Here is a 17,351-nt window from a genome sequence, read left to right as displayed (position 1 = left end):
GCCATGGAGGAAAAATAAAAGCCCTCACTGTCGCCTTACCTGGTCAATTGTGTCATGATTTTGGTTTCTTTACTTGTTGATATTTCCGTGGGAGTAATTGCGAATGGTTTTGAGAGTTGCTGTTGTGTGAGGTTCGGTTGAACAGAAATGTTTTCAGAAGCCAAGCGAGGATCTGTCGCATCATTCTCTGACATGGTAGAGGAATCCTCAGCAAACACTTCATCCTCCCAGCATGACGGGGAGGAAGGAGAGTTCGGCTGATCTCCCGCGTTCCTGATTGGTGACGGCAGGCTGTGTTGTGGAGATGGGGTTCCAGGGGAAGCAGGTTCGACACCGAGAGAAGCTGTGTGAACCTTGGCCACGCTGGGACCTCTCTCCAAAGCAGTGGTGACTGCAACCTGGTTGGTTCCTAACTTCATGTCTTCCCTCTGCGATTTAGTCCAGTTTTGTTTGGAAAAGGGCAGTCTCGATGGGGGCGTGGGCGCCCTTTTCAATGTCTGTGCTACGTTATTCCATTTAGCTTGAGCTCCGCTCTTTCTTCCAAGAGATCCCAAATTTCCCGTTTTGAATCCTGGCTCACTGTCAGTCGCCAAGCAGTGGAGCTGGTCAGAGCTTTGACTCAGGAACTGGGGAGTACTGGCTCCTGACGATGCCAACTCATCCAGGGACTTTCCTCTTGTTCTTAGCAGAATGCTGGGTGCCATCCTTTCGCGCTCGCCTTCGTTACATTTTGAATAGGAAATCGCTTCCCTTCCAGAATTGATTTTCACTGTAACGGGCCTGAGAGGGAACATTACAAATCGACAAGATTTGGACTGTGAGTTTAGAACATGGAGCGCAAACGTCTCAAAATTAACAAGTTTCATGCAAAGCTGACATTAGAATATTTTCTCACCCTGACTCCCACATATAGAATAAAGCTCCAGCTAAAATGGGTGGCACGGTGGCACAGTGGTTAGCACTGCTGCCTTACAGTGCCAGGGACCTGGGTTCGATTCCCGGCTTCCTTCTGTGTGGAGTTTGCACGTTCTCCCCGTGTCTACATAGGTTTCCTTTGGGTGCTCTCCGGTTTCCTCCCACAGTCCAAAGATGTGTGGGTTGGCCATGCTAAATTGTCCCTTAGTGTCAGGGGGACTAACTAGGGTAAATGCATGGGGTTATGGGGGATAAGGCCTGGGTGGGATTGTGGTTAGTGCCGACTCGATGGGCCGAATGGCCTCCGCCTGCACTGTAAAAATCTATGATTCTATTTCCAAAAGGCGCTGGAAAAATAATCTGCTGAGGGCAGAATCGTGATAGATTAAAATAATCACAGGTAAATAGAGTCCAGAAAGATGATGATCCAAAATGACGTCATGCATTCTTTTCCTAACAGGGCTGTGTTAGGCAGAGTTGACTGCACCCTCTGCTGGTGAATGAGTGAAATTCTCTAGATGCTGCAATTATTGACTGACTGGCATCGTACAAAACAGTTACAGCACAGAAAGGGGCCATTCGGCCTGTCGTTTTCATGCCGGCTCTCTGCAAGAGCAATTCAGCCAATCCCACACCCCTGTCTTTTCCCCAAAGCTGTACATTTTTTGTTTTTTTTTCCCTCTCTTTCTATGTTTTTCAATCAGGTTCACTCCCATGAGCTGATTTCCATTCATTTCAATAAAGTTGAATCAGACTAAAGATCCCCCCTCGCCAGATCTTCACCCTCCTCACGAGGTCTTCAAACCACGCCACCACCATCTGAGTGGAACCCGTTCCCAGCTCTGAGACACCCTACCTCGCCAGAGCGACAATGCAAACCACAACCATTCTTTTTGTTTGGGAGGGAGAGGGGCAAGAAACGGAGAGAAAAGCTGGCCAGTGAAGCTGGAGATTTCCATGTCAGTTTTCTCACGGGAACTGGTGCTCTGACAGATTCTTGTAAGATTCTGCCCCACGCCACTGAGTGGAACCCATTCCCACCTCTGAGAGACCTCACCTCGCCAGGGTGATGATGCAAACCACAACCATTCTTTTTATTTTGCTTCTTTTCCGATCCTTTGTCGCAGGGAAGGAAGACAAATTAGATTTTCCAAGCGGAAAGATTGTGGGCGCAATTCTCTCAGCCCGCTGGGCCGGGAGGTAGACCGTTTAGCGGGTTCACCACTGGGCGTAACGGCTTCCGTGCGTCTCGGGCGCCAGATTTCCGGCGTCGTCAGTTCCATCCCCGAAATCAGCACAGAGCTGATTTAAATTTTAAAATCTTCATGACCATCCCATTCGCGGGCCCAGGACTGAAATCTGCAGGCCTGTCAGCCTCTCCCCCTTCTGCCAGGAGGGTTTCACTCCAGCAGGGTTTACAATCGCCCCCATTAAGGGGGAACTGGCGGCCTGACCCTGCTGGAGTGAAGGGGTCCCATGGGCATTGGCACCCTGGCAGCGCCAGTCCGACCCCCCTGGAACTGGCCAAGGGGCAAAGTGGCGATGCTCCTTAGCACTGCCTACAGGGCTGCTACCCTATCTAAGCATTTACCATTCAACTCCTGTGTCTCCCCAGCACTGGGATAGGATTTCCCCCCGAGATTTTATCATTGGATCTCGAACAGACAGAGACAGAAAGCAACTTGAGGATGAGCTTCATAATCTGACTGCCCACCTTCTGCCTTCTGTGGTTTGGTTGCAACAGTAAAAGTTGGGGTTGTTCATGAGACATGCAGATGTGGCAAACACGGGTCCTACATTAATTCTTGACATTTGCGTTGCAATGATGGATAAGGGAGACACATTCTTAGAAGTCGCCAAAGGAAGGAATGGGACAGGACTGCATGAAGGGCTTATGTAAGTAATTTCAGAGTGTTGCCATATACGGGTGCCAGGAGAACCTTTTTCAATTTAAAAAGATTAAAATAGCACTTTCATCAGGAGATGTCTTTAAACTATCTTTCCTTGCTGTTGTGGCAGGGTCTGTGAGCAGGAGACATGCCTGTCCATGGCTCCATCCCAAAATGGACACAACTCTCTGACTGAGGCCACAGATCTGTGTTCCAAGTGGAATGATCTCCCCACTGGAAAACAGGGTCAGGAACGTATCATCAGGACAGGGAGAAGAGCTCCTTCACCTCAATTCTGCCTGTGCAGCATTTCAGCTTAAAGCACAGGACATGCCCTTTTCAAAAGTTAGATATCTTGTCACCCACCTGGAACAGTTGTTGCTGCTACCAATTTGCCTCAAGGTTTCAGAGTATTGACCAGGAACAGGATCCTTCTGCACCAGGGAAAAAAAAGACTTAATAAAAACATCTGTCATTCACTTTATTTGATTTAAATTCAATACATTTTAAAAGACACATGTTAAACTTGCATGGGATCCTCGTTAGGCAACATTAGTCAGCCAATACATTGGAAATTTCTGGTATTCATACAATAAAAAGAACATTGAAACAGTGGAGTAAATGCAGAAAGGGTTTACTAGGAAGGTACCAAAACAGAGCTACTAAATTACAGGAAAAATTGAAGAGACTGAGATTTTAGAACTCAGACATAGGACAGAATTAGGCCATTCGGCCCATCGCGTCTGCCCCGCCAATCGATCATGGCTATGTTTCTCAACCCCATTCTCCTGCCTTTTCTCTATAACCTTTGATCCCCTGACCAATCAAGAACCTATCTTTTGAATTTTGAATAGATTGGACCTGATAAATATGGAGAAAATGTTTCCACTTACGGAAACTCAAGCCATCAACGTATCTTAGTCACCAATAAAATTAACAGGGAAATAAGGAGAACTTTCTTAACTTGGAGAGTGGCGTTAGAAAGTGGAACTTGCGACCACAGAAAATGGTCAAGTAGCAAGTAGCTCAGGTGCTTTCAAAAGGAAATTAAGTGAGTACTTGAGAGACTAGCACGGACTAGTTGGGCTGTTTCTGTGCTCTGCTTTCTATGTAATTCTACATCATGTTGTAGAACACGGTAAAAGTGTCACCATGTTTGTATGCAAAAGGATTGTAACAACATTTCCAACTTTTGACAAACCATCCAACTAACTCATATGCTATTAATTCTTTTCAAACTCAGATTTCATTGTGGTTAAATGTGAAAATGCAAAACAAATTTTGCAAGAGGAACAGCATTAGCCAGAGTTCCCCTGGGGTTAATCTGGCGATTTGTAACCGGAACTTTTGAACTAAAAGATTAGAATCATAGAACCCTACAGTGCAGACGGAGGCCATTCAGCCCACTGACCACAATCCCACCCAGGCCCTAACCCCATAACCCCATGCATTTACCCTAGCTTGTCCTCCTGACACTACGGGGCACGACCAATCCACCTAACCCGCACATCTTTGGAGTGTGGGAGGAAGCCGAAGCAGCCGGAAGAAACCCACACAGACATGAGGAGAATGTGCAAACTGCACACAGACAGTGACCCAAGCCGGGAATTGAACCCGGCTCCTTGGCGCTGTGAGGTAGCAGTGCTAACCACTGTGCCACCATGCCGCCCACACCTGATTGTTTTAGTTCCAGAAATTTCCAAAATCTCAAATTCTACATTCAAATTATTTTGCAACTTTTATAAAAAGCCCTCACAATTCCCATTCTCTGTTTCTTGTCTCCAGTCACCTCTCATAGGACCATAATGCAGTTAAAAACTATCAGGTCTGGACCCAGCACTCAGAGGGCCCAGTCCATGCTTCCTCTGTCAACAGCACTGCAGGTCAGTCACCTTTCACATCAGCCATCACTTTTTGGGTTTGGTAGGTAGGTTTACCCAGATCCCCTTCCTGCCACTAACATTCCCCATTTATCCATACTGGGGACCTAGCATTGCTGGATTCTGCTGTGGCTGACAAGACCTTGAGTGGGACTCGAACCCAGGCTTTTCCAGCTCAGAAGCAGGAGCTCTGCCCATTGCGCCTCTCAGGGGGCCAGTCCCCAGCCAGGCAAAAATGCAGAATGACTCAACCACATTTGGACACTGAATTTGGATACCGACCTGTGAAGACAATGGAGATGACTTTGATCTTGGCCGCTGGACGGGTTTTGGTTGGTCCAGCAAATTCTCCTCTGAGACGCACATTCCGGAAGTAGCGACGCCAAATTGTTGCTTTTGGAAGTGTTGGCTGTCGCAGAAGGGAGATGCGTCACTGCAGACAGTAGGGGTCGCTGACGTGGTATCCCGTGGTTCGCATAGCATCTCTACAGACTTGTGTCGAGGCATGTTCTGTCCTTTTGCAGGGCTGAAGTTGGAACAGGGATTGTGACTCCACTCTGAGAACCTCCGATGCTGCAACTTTACCGTTTGCCTTTGGTCACCAATGGATTCTGTGCTACTCGGTCTCTGACTTCTCTTGCGATCCACATACTCAGCTAGAGCCTTGTGCTGGATCTGCCTTAACCCTACAGCCGATGCGCTAGATGCCGAGGAAGTCGTTTCAAACAGTTGCCGCCTTGAGGCAACGAAACTCCTTTCCCCGTGCCTGTGTGGGGAGTTGACGGTCTTTTCCTGTTCCCATGTAGGGGTGCCTTTTCTTGAAATGCTCGGCACACCCAACTGATTTATTTTTTCGGGTTCCGAATGATACATTTTCTTCTCTTGCAAGGTTAGTCTTTTCCTGCCCCCTATACGGGCAGTCTGGTGCTGGGACGACAGAGCTCTGGCTCCCAGATCCTCCTGTAATAATTGTGATAACTGGGTGATGGTTTTCGAATCATCGGGGACGTCGCACGGGTCTGTCAAAGAACCTGAACGCAAATGTGCAATGCTGGGCCTCTCGGTGGGCTTCTGCTTAACTCGGTTTGGCCAACTGAGCTGGAGATCTCTGCGTTTGAAAGAGGTCTCCCTCAGTACCTTAGTCTGTGCATGCTTTACTTGGTTTCTATAAGTAATTTTAGAAGAATCAGTTAGTGAGCCTGAGGCATCTGAAGATCCTTCATTCAGTTCGTTGAGTTCAGTAGATTCATCTAAGAGTTGGGAAGAACTCTTGCACTTTCGAAGCTGTGCTATTTTCTTCTGGATCCCCCTGGGTGGGTCTTGGTTTCCTTCCCTCTGTTTGTATTCCTCCTTTGGCCCCTCAGTGAGTGGCCTTTGCAGTTTTGCATTCAGCGCTGCATTTTTAGCCGTATTCCTGCTTTCGAAGGTAAGTCGGTGCAACATTGGTGTATTTTCAGCAGTGATCACTCCATCAGTACATAACTCTCCTATCGGTCTCGCTGAGCGGTTCTCTGGAACACTGAAGCTACTTCTAACATCTGAATGTGGAATCATTCGTTGTCCTGCACTGTCAAAGTTATGTCTCATTTGCCTTTGGCTTGTATACTTGCTCTGCATTGCTGACTCAGGCACCGTAGGATGTGGCTTAGGGGTGTGAGGGTTTTCCCTGGGTCCGCAGTAGAAGATCTGGCTGCTGCTGGTGTTATGTCCCCTGAGCCCAAATTCCTCACATGTAGGTTGCAAGTCCAGACCAGGTGACTGAAGTACTAAATGTCTGGCATTCCCCTCATTCAAAGACTCCAGTCTCTCTTTCCGACCTCTCGCCACATGAAACTTAGAATCAACCTCAGGTTTTTGGGGTTCCGTCATCTTCTCTGGACCCGTAACCACGATAGGGCCTGAAAAGCCTTCTGTTTGCCTGGGCTCCCGAGCAGATGCATGGGTGTATGTGCTAGCCATGTAGCAATATGGTGCCACTTTCTGATTGCTTTCACTGGCTCTACTAGGAGTTTCTACAGTTGGTAGTTCAAGGTGCTGCTGGCTAATGGGAAGTGGCTTAATTCCATGTGCCAATGGTACGCAGTAGATTTGTTGCTGTGATTCTGTACAGTCAGGTGAGACGCCAGAGCTGGGATGGATAAAAGAAGGAGGTGAGCCAGTTGGGTTGCTCTGAGATTTCTTCTCAGCCTGTTTGGAAGCAAAATTGTCTGCGCCTTCAAGTGAATGGTGGCTTTTTCCCACAAAACCAGTCATGTTTGAAGTAGGTCTGCACCATGGAGCCTGGGAATAGCCTTGTCCATGATCAGAAGGAAGTCTATCAAGGGGTAGGTTCATTGTCTCCCGAGATTGCTGACTATTTTCAATAGTCACCTCCAGTGCCTGGCTCTCAATTGGTGATCTCTTTGTCACATCTTGTGGGCGTGGCCCATCATAACTGTAATAACTACCAAGACCATCGTGCTGCCTGGCAACTAGGAAACTTTCACGCCGCGTGGGTGGAGGAGGTGGGTTTGACCAACTATATTTCCTATCATGGCCATTATAATTGGAGTTTGCCATTGATAGGAACACAGGTCTCTCTTCAGTGCCAGCATCACAGTTGACTGATGTCAGTCTTGTGTCAGTTTGTTGCAGCGCCAGTGAATCAGGAGCCTGTTGGAATACATTCCCTGACTGCCCGGGACTCTCCCTGCAATGAGCTAGAGACAGGTACTCTGGAGCATTGAAAGATGCTGAGAAGGAACTATAACCAGAGTCCCCTTTGCCACAATGATGGTTGACCTGGTCTATGTGACCAGTGAGCCTGTCCGGAGAGAAGTGACTGTTGTTGGCTGCTTTTTGGTCCAACCTGTCCATACTTCAGCTGTTGTTCTTTAATTCGATCTTCATCATTGCTAAGGGAGGCCGCAAAGATTCATTTATCCTCCTTTGGTGAGATGGCTTCTGAAAGGAGATTAAGTTCAGTTAAAGACTTGCTACGGAGTAAAGAAAGAACATTCTTAAACTTATCATAATTTTAGGGCATCCCAAAGTGCTTCTAATCATGTAGAAAAATGGAACAGCCAATTTCACATACAGCAACATGCAACAGACAGAAAATGAGACTAATCAGCATTTTGTGGGTATTACTGGTTCAGGGAGGAATGTTGACCTGGAAAATGTCTTGTGCTTTGAATAGGATCATTTATCTTTCATGTCAACCTCAACAGATAGATGGCTCCATTTTAACATGTAATTTGAAGTAAGTCACACCTCGCAATCAAACGATACCTTAGTCTTGCACAATAATATACTCAAGTCATTAAGTGGACTTGAATGCATAATTTTGTAATCAGAGGCAAGAATGCTGCCAACTTGTAGTGTCAATAACTGTAATGTATTTAAAGGCATGTTGTACGTTTAGAAACTTAACTCACTGCACACATTGCCAGGGCCTTAGCTGAGGTTCCCAACACATGAGGTTTCAGAAATCAGCTGATCCACTGAGGGGTGGTATTCAGCAAAGTCCAGGTATTTCCCAACAGCGAGGGAGGAAAAGAGGAGGAAGGAGTGATAATGGGGTGTGTGACACGTGCTGCAGGGAGTTCAGACTCTCAAGTCTGTAATATAGGCCAATAACTTGGGTCTCCTCTGGGCGGTCAGGTTTCCTCACACAAGTCCAAAAGACGTGCTGATTAGGTGCATTGGCTATGCTAAATTCTCTCTCAGTGTACCCAAATAGGCGCCGCAATGTGGCAACTGGGCGATTTTCACCGTAACTTCATTACGGTATTAATGTAAGCCTACTTGTGACACTAATAAATAAACTTTAAAACTTCAAACTTTAATAATTCCTTAGCTGAAGGAGCAGGTGAGCTGCCGGCTTAGTGTCACTCAGAAGCCATGTGGAATAAATGAAGGAAAATATAAAATGAACTGAGACTTCTTCAAAATTCATCCATGGGATATGTTGCATTTACTGCCCACTCCTAATTGCCCTCGAGAAGGTTATGGTGAGTTGCCTTCTGGAACCACTGCAGTCCATGTGATTTGGCAAAAGTGGACTGAAGGCAAATCACAATAGGAGCAGTGAGGGGCTGTCAAGGATGGGCCAAAGAAGGTTCAGATCAAATATGATCTCGCGAAGCAGAAGTGTGGGACTCACAAATCCCTGGATGTCAAAGAGCAGGAAGAGTAAGAAGAGGCAAAAAAAGAAAGTGCAATACTTCAGAAATCTTAAACAAGTTTAGAAAGGTATGCCTGCTACTGTCCACAGCCAAGACAATGATATGAATGTACTTAATGACTCAAAATAACTATGGACACCTAATCAAAGTCTGATGTCAATTCTGACTGAAACTCTCTGAAGTGTTAATGGGGAAACCAGGGAACTGGAGGAACAACTACATTTATGCACCTTCCCTTCCCTCAAAATGAAGAAAATTTGGACAATCTAAAACTTAGGTGGGATTTTAAATCAGGAAAACACTGGCAATGGATGGTGATTGGGATTTGTATCTCAGTTACCATGGGAGATTGACTCCCACGTTGCTGTAAATACATTACATTGTTAGTTGGAATCTTAGATTTGTTTAAGGAAGGCCAGCTTTACAATGTGACACTAGCGAAATGCCTACTTTTATCTTCTTGTAAAACGTGATCAGAGCAGTGGTTACACCTGGAAATGGGATATATGATCTATATATGATTTATGTGCATTATAGGAATAGACTTGCAATGGAGGATAAAACATACACTGTGTGCTGCATGTGACAACATTGTAAACTTGTTTGTGAAGAACATGATTTCACTATGCTATACATAAAGCACAAAGCTAAATCTTCTCCCTCATTGGTCCTCTCAGTGACTAGTCAATAGGGGAAAGAAGCTATTTGGTGAAGTAACAGTGTATGACTCAATTAGTGTGAGAACATTGGTGAGACTCATTTATTTCCTATTTTCTATTATTGTTAATATTGTAGGTCCTGGTGTGTTTTTTTTAAGCATAACTGTCCATTCCACAATCTAACAGTGAAGGTTAAGATGAATTTCCCAAAGACTTTCGGTATTATCTAGTAATTTGATAGGATGAATAAGGAAAGGCGTTTTTCCTCAGTTTGGGGAATCAATAACGAAGGGTCATCAACTTTACATGATCACTGAGAGAGAGAGGATAAAGGGGGAGAGAAATTCATTTCTGCAGAAGATTGACAGAGTATGGAATGTTTTTCCACAAGGGTCAACTGAGCCACAGAACCTCATACCTTTTAAAGAAATTATGGAAAAGTATCTGAAATGGAGGAAGATACAGGATCATAGGGAAAGCACGGGGCATTGGGATTCATTATTTATTGTTTCAACAACCCTCACAGACACAGGGGACGATTCTCCCAAAAAAAATTCTATGTGTTGAATTTGTGTAAAAACTGGAGTAATTCACACTGTTTTTTTCTAATGGGAGTTTCAAAATGAAAAACAGCACTGCTGAGTGAATCAGTCTAAAAATCAGAGTGTGGGGCCTAATTCCGCTGGAGAGGCTCGCAGTCATTGCCGAGATCGTCACATGCACAGTAGCTCCTGTCTGCCGACCTCTCAATCACTGGCCAACCCTGTGACCCCTGCAAAGTCGGCTGCCTAACCTCCCACGGCCCGACCGCTGGCCCCTGAACATGCCTGAGCCAGCACCGATCAACCCCCGCATCCCCGCAGCGCCGACCCCCCTGTCCAGCTCCAAATCCCCAGCAGGCTGCCCCACCCCCCACCATCCTCACAGTTAGCCCCAATCACTGGCCTCACTCTTTGTCACTCAGCCCAAAATGCAGAGTGGCAGCAGGGCACTCCACCCACACCGACTGTGCCCCAACAGATCCTACCAGCCCCCATTAAGTCCACTCCCATGGCACTGTCCTTTGCTCTGTTCTTTGCTGGGCAGCTCCAGAGGAACAGGCTGGTACTGCCAAAGTGGCAATGCCCAGGGGATGCTCCACCCGGCAACCAACCCTCTAGGGCACCTCCATTGTCGTCTCCTTCACCCCAGCGGCTTTAGGCTGCCAGCTCCCCGCATGTGGTAAGCGATACTAAAGCCTGCTGGAGTGAATCAGTCCTGCCAGTGGGGGAAGATGCTAGGGGGCCCAGAGACTTCACGGTGGCACAGTGGTCAGCATTGCTGCCTCACAGCGCCAGGGACCCTGGTTTGATTCCCGGCTTGGGTCACTGTCTGTGTGGAGTTTGCATGTCCTCCCCATGTCTGTGTGGGTTTCCTCCGGGTGCTCCAGTTTCCTCTCACAGTCTGAATGACATGTGCTGCTTAGGTGCACCGACCCAAACAGGCGCCAGAGTGTGGCGACTAGGGGAATTTCACAGCAACTTCACTGCAGTATTAATATAAACCTTACTCGCGACTAATAAATAAACTTTACTTTTACTTTAATGATATTCAAATGCATTAAATCCTTATTTGAATAATTTATTCAGCTGCATGCCGATTTCCAGCATGGAGCTAATGCTGGCAGAAACACGGCTGCTGTAAATACGCAGAGGTCATGGCGCCCAGCAAGGAACTTGCAAAAAAGGTCTCCTCTAGAGTCTCCCTGCCTGCTGTGCTACAGAAGCAACACAGCGGGCTGGGAGAAATATGGAGTTGAGGAGGAACTTCTTCACGCAACGGGTGGTGGCTCTCTGGAATTCTCTGCCCATTGAAGTGGTGGAGGCTACCTCGTTGAATATATTTAAGTCACGGGTAGATAGGTTTCTGATAAGACAAGGGAATTAAGGGTTATGGGGAGAAAGCAGGAAAGTGGAGCTGATCCACCTCAGATCTGCCATGATCTTATTGAATGGCGGGGCAGACTCAAAGGGCTAGATGGCCTACTCCTGCTCCTATTTCTTATTTTCTTATGAGAATCGCCCCACAATACTAGGCTCAATTTTAACTCAGTGTAATGGAGGTTTTGAATGGGTAAAAATGGGATAAAAATAGGTCAGTTGGCCACTCCCTGTGCAGTAAGCATCTATGGTTTCCAATTCCTGCTTTTGTATGGTGAGATCAGTATACAGGTTGACTATTGGTGACAGGCCATTAAATGGTACAATAACTCTGTGCCTCTGATTAACAGAACAATGTAGGCGTCAATGAAAAGTTGACACTATTGTTGCTTTGAACCTCCACAAGCTTCCTTTAAGATGTTCAATTGGCAGAAGGTTTTAAGCAGAACAGTAGTCAATCAATCAACCAGTTGGGCATAAAGGGACAGAGAGTTATATAGATTTATTAGTGTTCATGAGGAAACAGATTCACAGAAACAGGATGATAAGAAAGGTTAGGGGAAAGGTAGGCAGTTGGAAGACACCTCACAAACAGATAATAATTTTAGACTAGGACAATATTACATTCATAAATACAATCAACAGAAGAATGATTCCTATGGGGATTGAAACATAATGACTAGGATTCTCCCAAAAAATTTCTAAGTGCTGGATTTGCATGAAAACTGGAGTTTTCATGCAAATCCACTTACTAACTGACATTTTCTATCGAAGCATCACACTCCTAACACTTACGGCCTCACCTTACACACACAACTAGCAGCACTGCAAAACCCATACCCAGCTCTCACAGTCTGTACAATCAACTACAACAGGCACATCTTGCAGACATAATGCACCACACTTTCCAACACGTCCTGTCTTGTGCAGGACAGTGTGGCAATTTATGAGACACTCCCTCGAGTGCCTTGTCCGAGTCTTTACATCGCTCGTTGACGTATGCCACGCATTTCGGAATGGAATCTGACTGTCTCCCACCAGATAGACTACAGCCGGGTGGACTGTTGGCAGAAGCGGGTGTTGATCTCAATAATGGTTTGCAGCCAAGCGGAATGTCACAGCACCAAGAATGGAGCCAGATTAGGTTAGTTCCCGCTCGTATATCCGGAGACATTTACCCATAAAATCATCATCTGATCATGATCATAGAGTCATAGAAACCCTACTGTGCAGAAAGAGGCCATTCAGCCAATCGAGTCTGCACTGACAACAATCCCACCCAGGCCCTGCCCCCCGCAACCACACATATTTACCCCACTAATCCCTCTAACCTACACATCCTAGGACACTAAGGGGCAATTTAGCATGGCCAATCAACCTAACCTGCACATCTTTGGATTGTGGGAGGAAAGTGGAGCACCTGGAGAAAACCCATGCAAACACGGGGAGAATGTACAAACTCCACACAGACAGTGACCCAAAGCGGGGATCAAACCCAGGTCCCTGGCCTTGTGAGGCAGCAGTGCTAATTACTGTGCCACCGTGCTGCCCCCATGATGCTTTATTAGTAAAACCACAACAGTACAAATAGCAACACAACAACTCCAACAATATTCAAAGCTACGTTCGACACCCTACTCGCACAACACGTATATAGTACCGCTCGCCATCTGACCTTGCCCTACGCTTCAAGGCATTAGTCTCTAGGTTCCGTGAACTTCTTCTTGTCCTCACCTCTGGTTTCGTGATCTTCACGAAGAAGACAGTGGCAGTGAAATTTGAGTTGGATTAATAAATCTAGCATATAAAGCTGGACTCAGTATTGATGACCATGACAACTTTTGTTGTAAAACCCATTTGGTTCACGACTGTCCTTTATGGAAGGAAATTAGCCACTGGCCTCTTAAATGCCCTCCTGAAATGGCTTCACAGGCCATTCACTTCAAGTGGAATTATCTATGGGCGACAAATGCCCACCTTGCCAGCGATGCCCACATTCCACCAAAGAATAAGGAAAATAAAGCACTGAATCCATGTGTTCCACATTAAACTCGTCCACTCAGTTCCTCTGCCACTTTCTGCCAAGACTGTTTGGGCTGATGGGCCTTCTCCTGTTGATTGCTGGGTAAAGAATGTAATGGGGTTCTGACACCGCCTCCAAGTAAACATTAAAACCACATCAGTTTGGGTGTCTCTCATTCTGGTGAGCTGCTCACTGTTCTTCTACTTCCTTCATCCTCCACTAAATCAGGAACCAAAATAAAGGCAGCCAGCAAGTAGGTTTATATTAACACTGCAATGAAGTTACTGTGAAAATCCCCTAGTTACCACAGTCTGGCGCCTGTTCATGTGGAAGAATTTAGCATGGCCAATGCACCTAACCAGCATGTCTTTCAGACTGTGGGAGGAAACTGGAGCACCTGGAGGAAACCCACGCAGACACGGGGAGTATGTGCAGACTCCGCACAGACAATGACCCAAGTCAGGATTCGAACCCAGGTCCCTGGCGCTGTGAGGCAGCAATGCTAACCACTGAGTTACAGTGTTGCCCCTTGCCTCCTTTCGGGCAGTGAGGGCCTCCCCGGTGAATTGGCTGGCCCATTTAAAATCACGTCCAAAAATTCTTTCTCATTATTTTGGGTCCCACTTTTCCTAAAATTTTAGGTGTAATTATATGCCTACTCAGAATGGATGGGCAAGGAGCAAACTTCTATTATCTGGGTATCTTAGCTCTGGAATGAAAATTCCCAAAAGCCTAACCAAACTGGAATCACACATCATTTGTACGATCAAGATTTTATATAGTGGTTCCTTCAATTGCAGTCAGGTTTTTGTATTAGTAGTGTATTAATAAGAGTAATTTTAATTCTGTTATGAAACTTGGTCATTGACTTTGAGCCTCATTTATGTCTACTTGAATTGAAATTCTGAGGCTACTGATCTAGCTGTAGTTTAAATAGTTTAATGTCGATTAGGGCCAACTTTAAGCAGTTTGTGCTGTGAAATTCTCCCAAGAACTGTGTTATAAGTTTATGAGTATTTGAACACAGGAACTAATAAACCATTCATGAGGGATGTGATTGCCATTGCATCAGTGTGCATAGATACACTGATCTACACTGAACACACATCCCGAGAAACCAAATTCCAACTAACTACTATCTATCTAATCAGGTGCAAAAGTCTGAGGTCACGTACCAACTGACTCAAGAACAGCTTCTTCCCTGCTGCTGTCAGACTTCTGAATGGACCTACCATGCATTAAGTTGACCTTTCTCTACTCCAGCTATGACTGTAACACTACATTCTACATTCTCTAGTTTCCCTCCCTATGAATCGTTTGCTTTATCTGTATAGTGAGCAAGAAATAATACTTTTCACTGTATGCTAATACATGTGACAATAAATCAAATCGTGGGACATGGGGTTTTGGCTGGCCAGCATTTATCGCCCATGGCAGTTGAGAGTCAACCACATTGCTGATATAGAGTCACATGTGGGCCAAACCAAGTGAGGACAGAAGATTCCCTTCCCTAAAGAACATGAGTGAATCGTATGGGTTTTTCCAATAATCGACAATGGTTTCATAGTCATCAGTAGATTCTTAATTCCGAACTTTTTTTTACTGAAATCAAATTCTACCATCTACTGTGGTGGGATTTGAACCCAGGTCCCCAGAACATTAAGTAAGTTTCTGGGTTAACAGTCTAGCAATAATGCCACTAGGCTATTGCCTCCCCTGATCAACATTCATCCCTCAGCTAAGTCCATCAAAACAGACTGACTGATCATTTATTCCATATATTGTTCACAGCACCTTTGCCGTGTGCAACTGATTGGTGTTTTTGCCTACATAACAATAGTGACCATTTAAAAAAAAATACTAATTGCCTGGGAAATATTTTGTCACGCCCTGAAGACTTGAAAGGCGCCAAGTGAATTTTTTTTTCATTTCTTCTCTCTTTCCCTGGCAGGATAGAAGAGGGCATACCTTCTAATTCTACCTTTTATCTCATTCTATGCTTCCAAAACTTTATTCTAGCTCTTTTAAACTCTCTAACAATGCTCTTTCTCTGCACCCTAGCTATAACTGTAACACTAAAAAGCACACTCTGCTTTCCTTCTCTATGTATGCTATGCTTTCCCTGTATAGCATGCAAGAAACAATACTTATCACTTTATATTAACACATGTGACAATAATGAATCAAATCAAAGCAACTCAAAAGAACTGACACAACTGGCAGAACAATCCGAAATATACAGCCATTGCATGATTAGGATTATTTATTTAGCAAGGTGGTACAAGAAGAATATCACCACTGAGGTGATGGAGTAATCTTGAACCTGTGCTTTTTTTCCTTATGTATAAATATTTTAAAGTTTTAAATTATAATGCATTGACAGCACGATGGAATCAGCAGGGTGACAGTCTCTCATCACTGGTCATTTTGTTGTGCTCTGCTTGGAAGTATAAACACGGTAAAATTCCTCGCGAGCTATTACCATGACAACACTGACCTTTAAAAATAAATTAACTGCAGCGAGTGGCTCCTTGTTAGTTTTGTTCAGAATCGGCTCATCTTCGCGCGCGGATCAACGTGTATTTTTTTTTAATAAAAGGTCAGATTTCCGAACACAGTCCCTTCAAACAACTCCCATATGTGCAAGTTCAACGTTCTTCACAGTGTAGAAATGCAAGCGAGTATTTGCAAAGAGTATCATTTACCCTGATTTGAAAAGAGTTGTGCGAGTTGTTAAATGCACTTCAGAGCCGTGAGGGGATATTTTGGTATGAGAGGCTAGAGAATTGCAGAACTTTGTGTGCAGCCAATAACTGCATTCCAATCCACAAACTACATTCATTACTAGTGTAGAAAATTCTAATCACAGTAACTGAGCATTTAACACTGTACAGTAAAAAAAAGACACAAAACTCACCAGAGTCCTAGAGCTAAAGGACTGATACTGGTTAACAGTAGGTGCAATAGTGGCTCACAGAAAACCTCAATGACGTGAGCCTTTGAATATCCACAGAGAACTAGAATGACATATTTCTTTGCTGACATGCCTTATTTAACAAACAAAATAAAAAAAAAGAGCGACCCACATTCTTGCCTGACTTCAAAGAAGGACAGTCCTGGTACTGTTCGACTGCAACTGGGGTGAAGATGGAGAGCAGCCAAACAGCAGCAGCACGTCTGATTATAAACAGCATTCCATCAGCAGTGATCCACTACTCACACTGCTTTAAAGAATTCTCAAATAATCTGGGGAGTTTAGGCCTCCAGTAGGGAGCATGGTGTAAAGAATGAGATCACCTCTCCAAAGCAAGTTAAGAAGAGTTCCCTTCTTAATTATTTGAATGAATTAAAAGTTCTAAAAGCAGACTAAAAAGATGCTTTGATCTTAATCCTATTCTCCAACAAATCTCAGATACATTTTTGTATAATTGAATGGCCTGTTAATTGGTGCAATTGCAGGTTCAAGCTTATTCATATTTCTGTGCTGGCTCACTTTGCAACTCTCGGGGGCTGGCCCTGGAAGTAATCTCTAATGCTTCCATAAATAGCTCAATCCCCTTTGGTGGACTGATTTTTCCCTTTCTTCCCGGACATTGCGACTTCGTTTTCCTAAGTCCGTGGGGAAATTCACAAATCTGTGGGGAGGTTTCCTGCAGTGTGTGGCTTTCTTCAGCTTTGCCCTGTTATTCCCAGCCTCTCCATGACGATCCCTCCTTGCCCACCTTGCTTTCAGCTGAGGTGGCAGCCGGGGAATTGGAATTGACCTCAATGTTAGGAATGGGAAAACCAGCATGGGTTCCTGCTCTTAATCCAGAATCATAGAAAGTTAACATTACAGAAGGAGGCCACTTGGTCTGTGCTGGCCGATAAACAAGCCACCGAACTTCATCTCATTTTCCA

The 17,351-nt window shown here is 45.1% G+C and overlaps 1 protein-coding gene across 2 annotated transcripts in view; it reads right to left on the bottom strand.

Annotated features, from left to right (window-relative positions):
- The window catches only part of shroom1 (shroom family member 1), a 48,308-nt gene that overhangs the window by 17,199 nt on the left and 13,758 nt on the right, over window positions 1-17,351 (bottom strand). For both annotated transcript variants that reach the window (XM_080201372.1, XM_080201371.1), the window contains exons 2-4: window positions 4,967-7,627; window positions 3,171-3,238; window positions 40-780 (exon numbers count right to left, since the gene is read on the bottom strand). In XM_080201372.1, coding sequence (XP_080057498.1) covers window positions 40-780; window positions 3,171-3,238; window positions 4,967-7,540 — 3,383 coding nt within the window. In that variant the 5' untranslated portion in view covers window positions 7,541-7,627. The remainder of the gene's footprint in view (window positions 1-39; window positions 781-3,170; window positions 3,239-4,966; window positions 7,628-17,351) is intronic.

Source organism: Carcharhinus amblyrhynchos, chromosome 13 (genome assembly GCF_965287045.1).
Source record: "Carcharhinus amblyrhynchos chromosome 13, sCarAmb.v2.hapA, whole genome shotgun sequence".
NCBI classification, from domain to species: Eukaryota; Metazoa; Chordata; class Chondrichthyes; order Carcharhiniformes; family Carcharhinidae; genus Carcharhinus; species Carcharhinus amblyrhynchos.
Note: the sequence above shows the minus strand (reverse complement) of the source record. Positions and strands in the feature narration are given on the sequence as shown.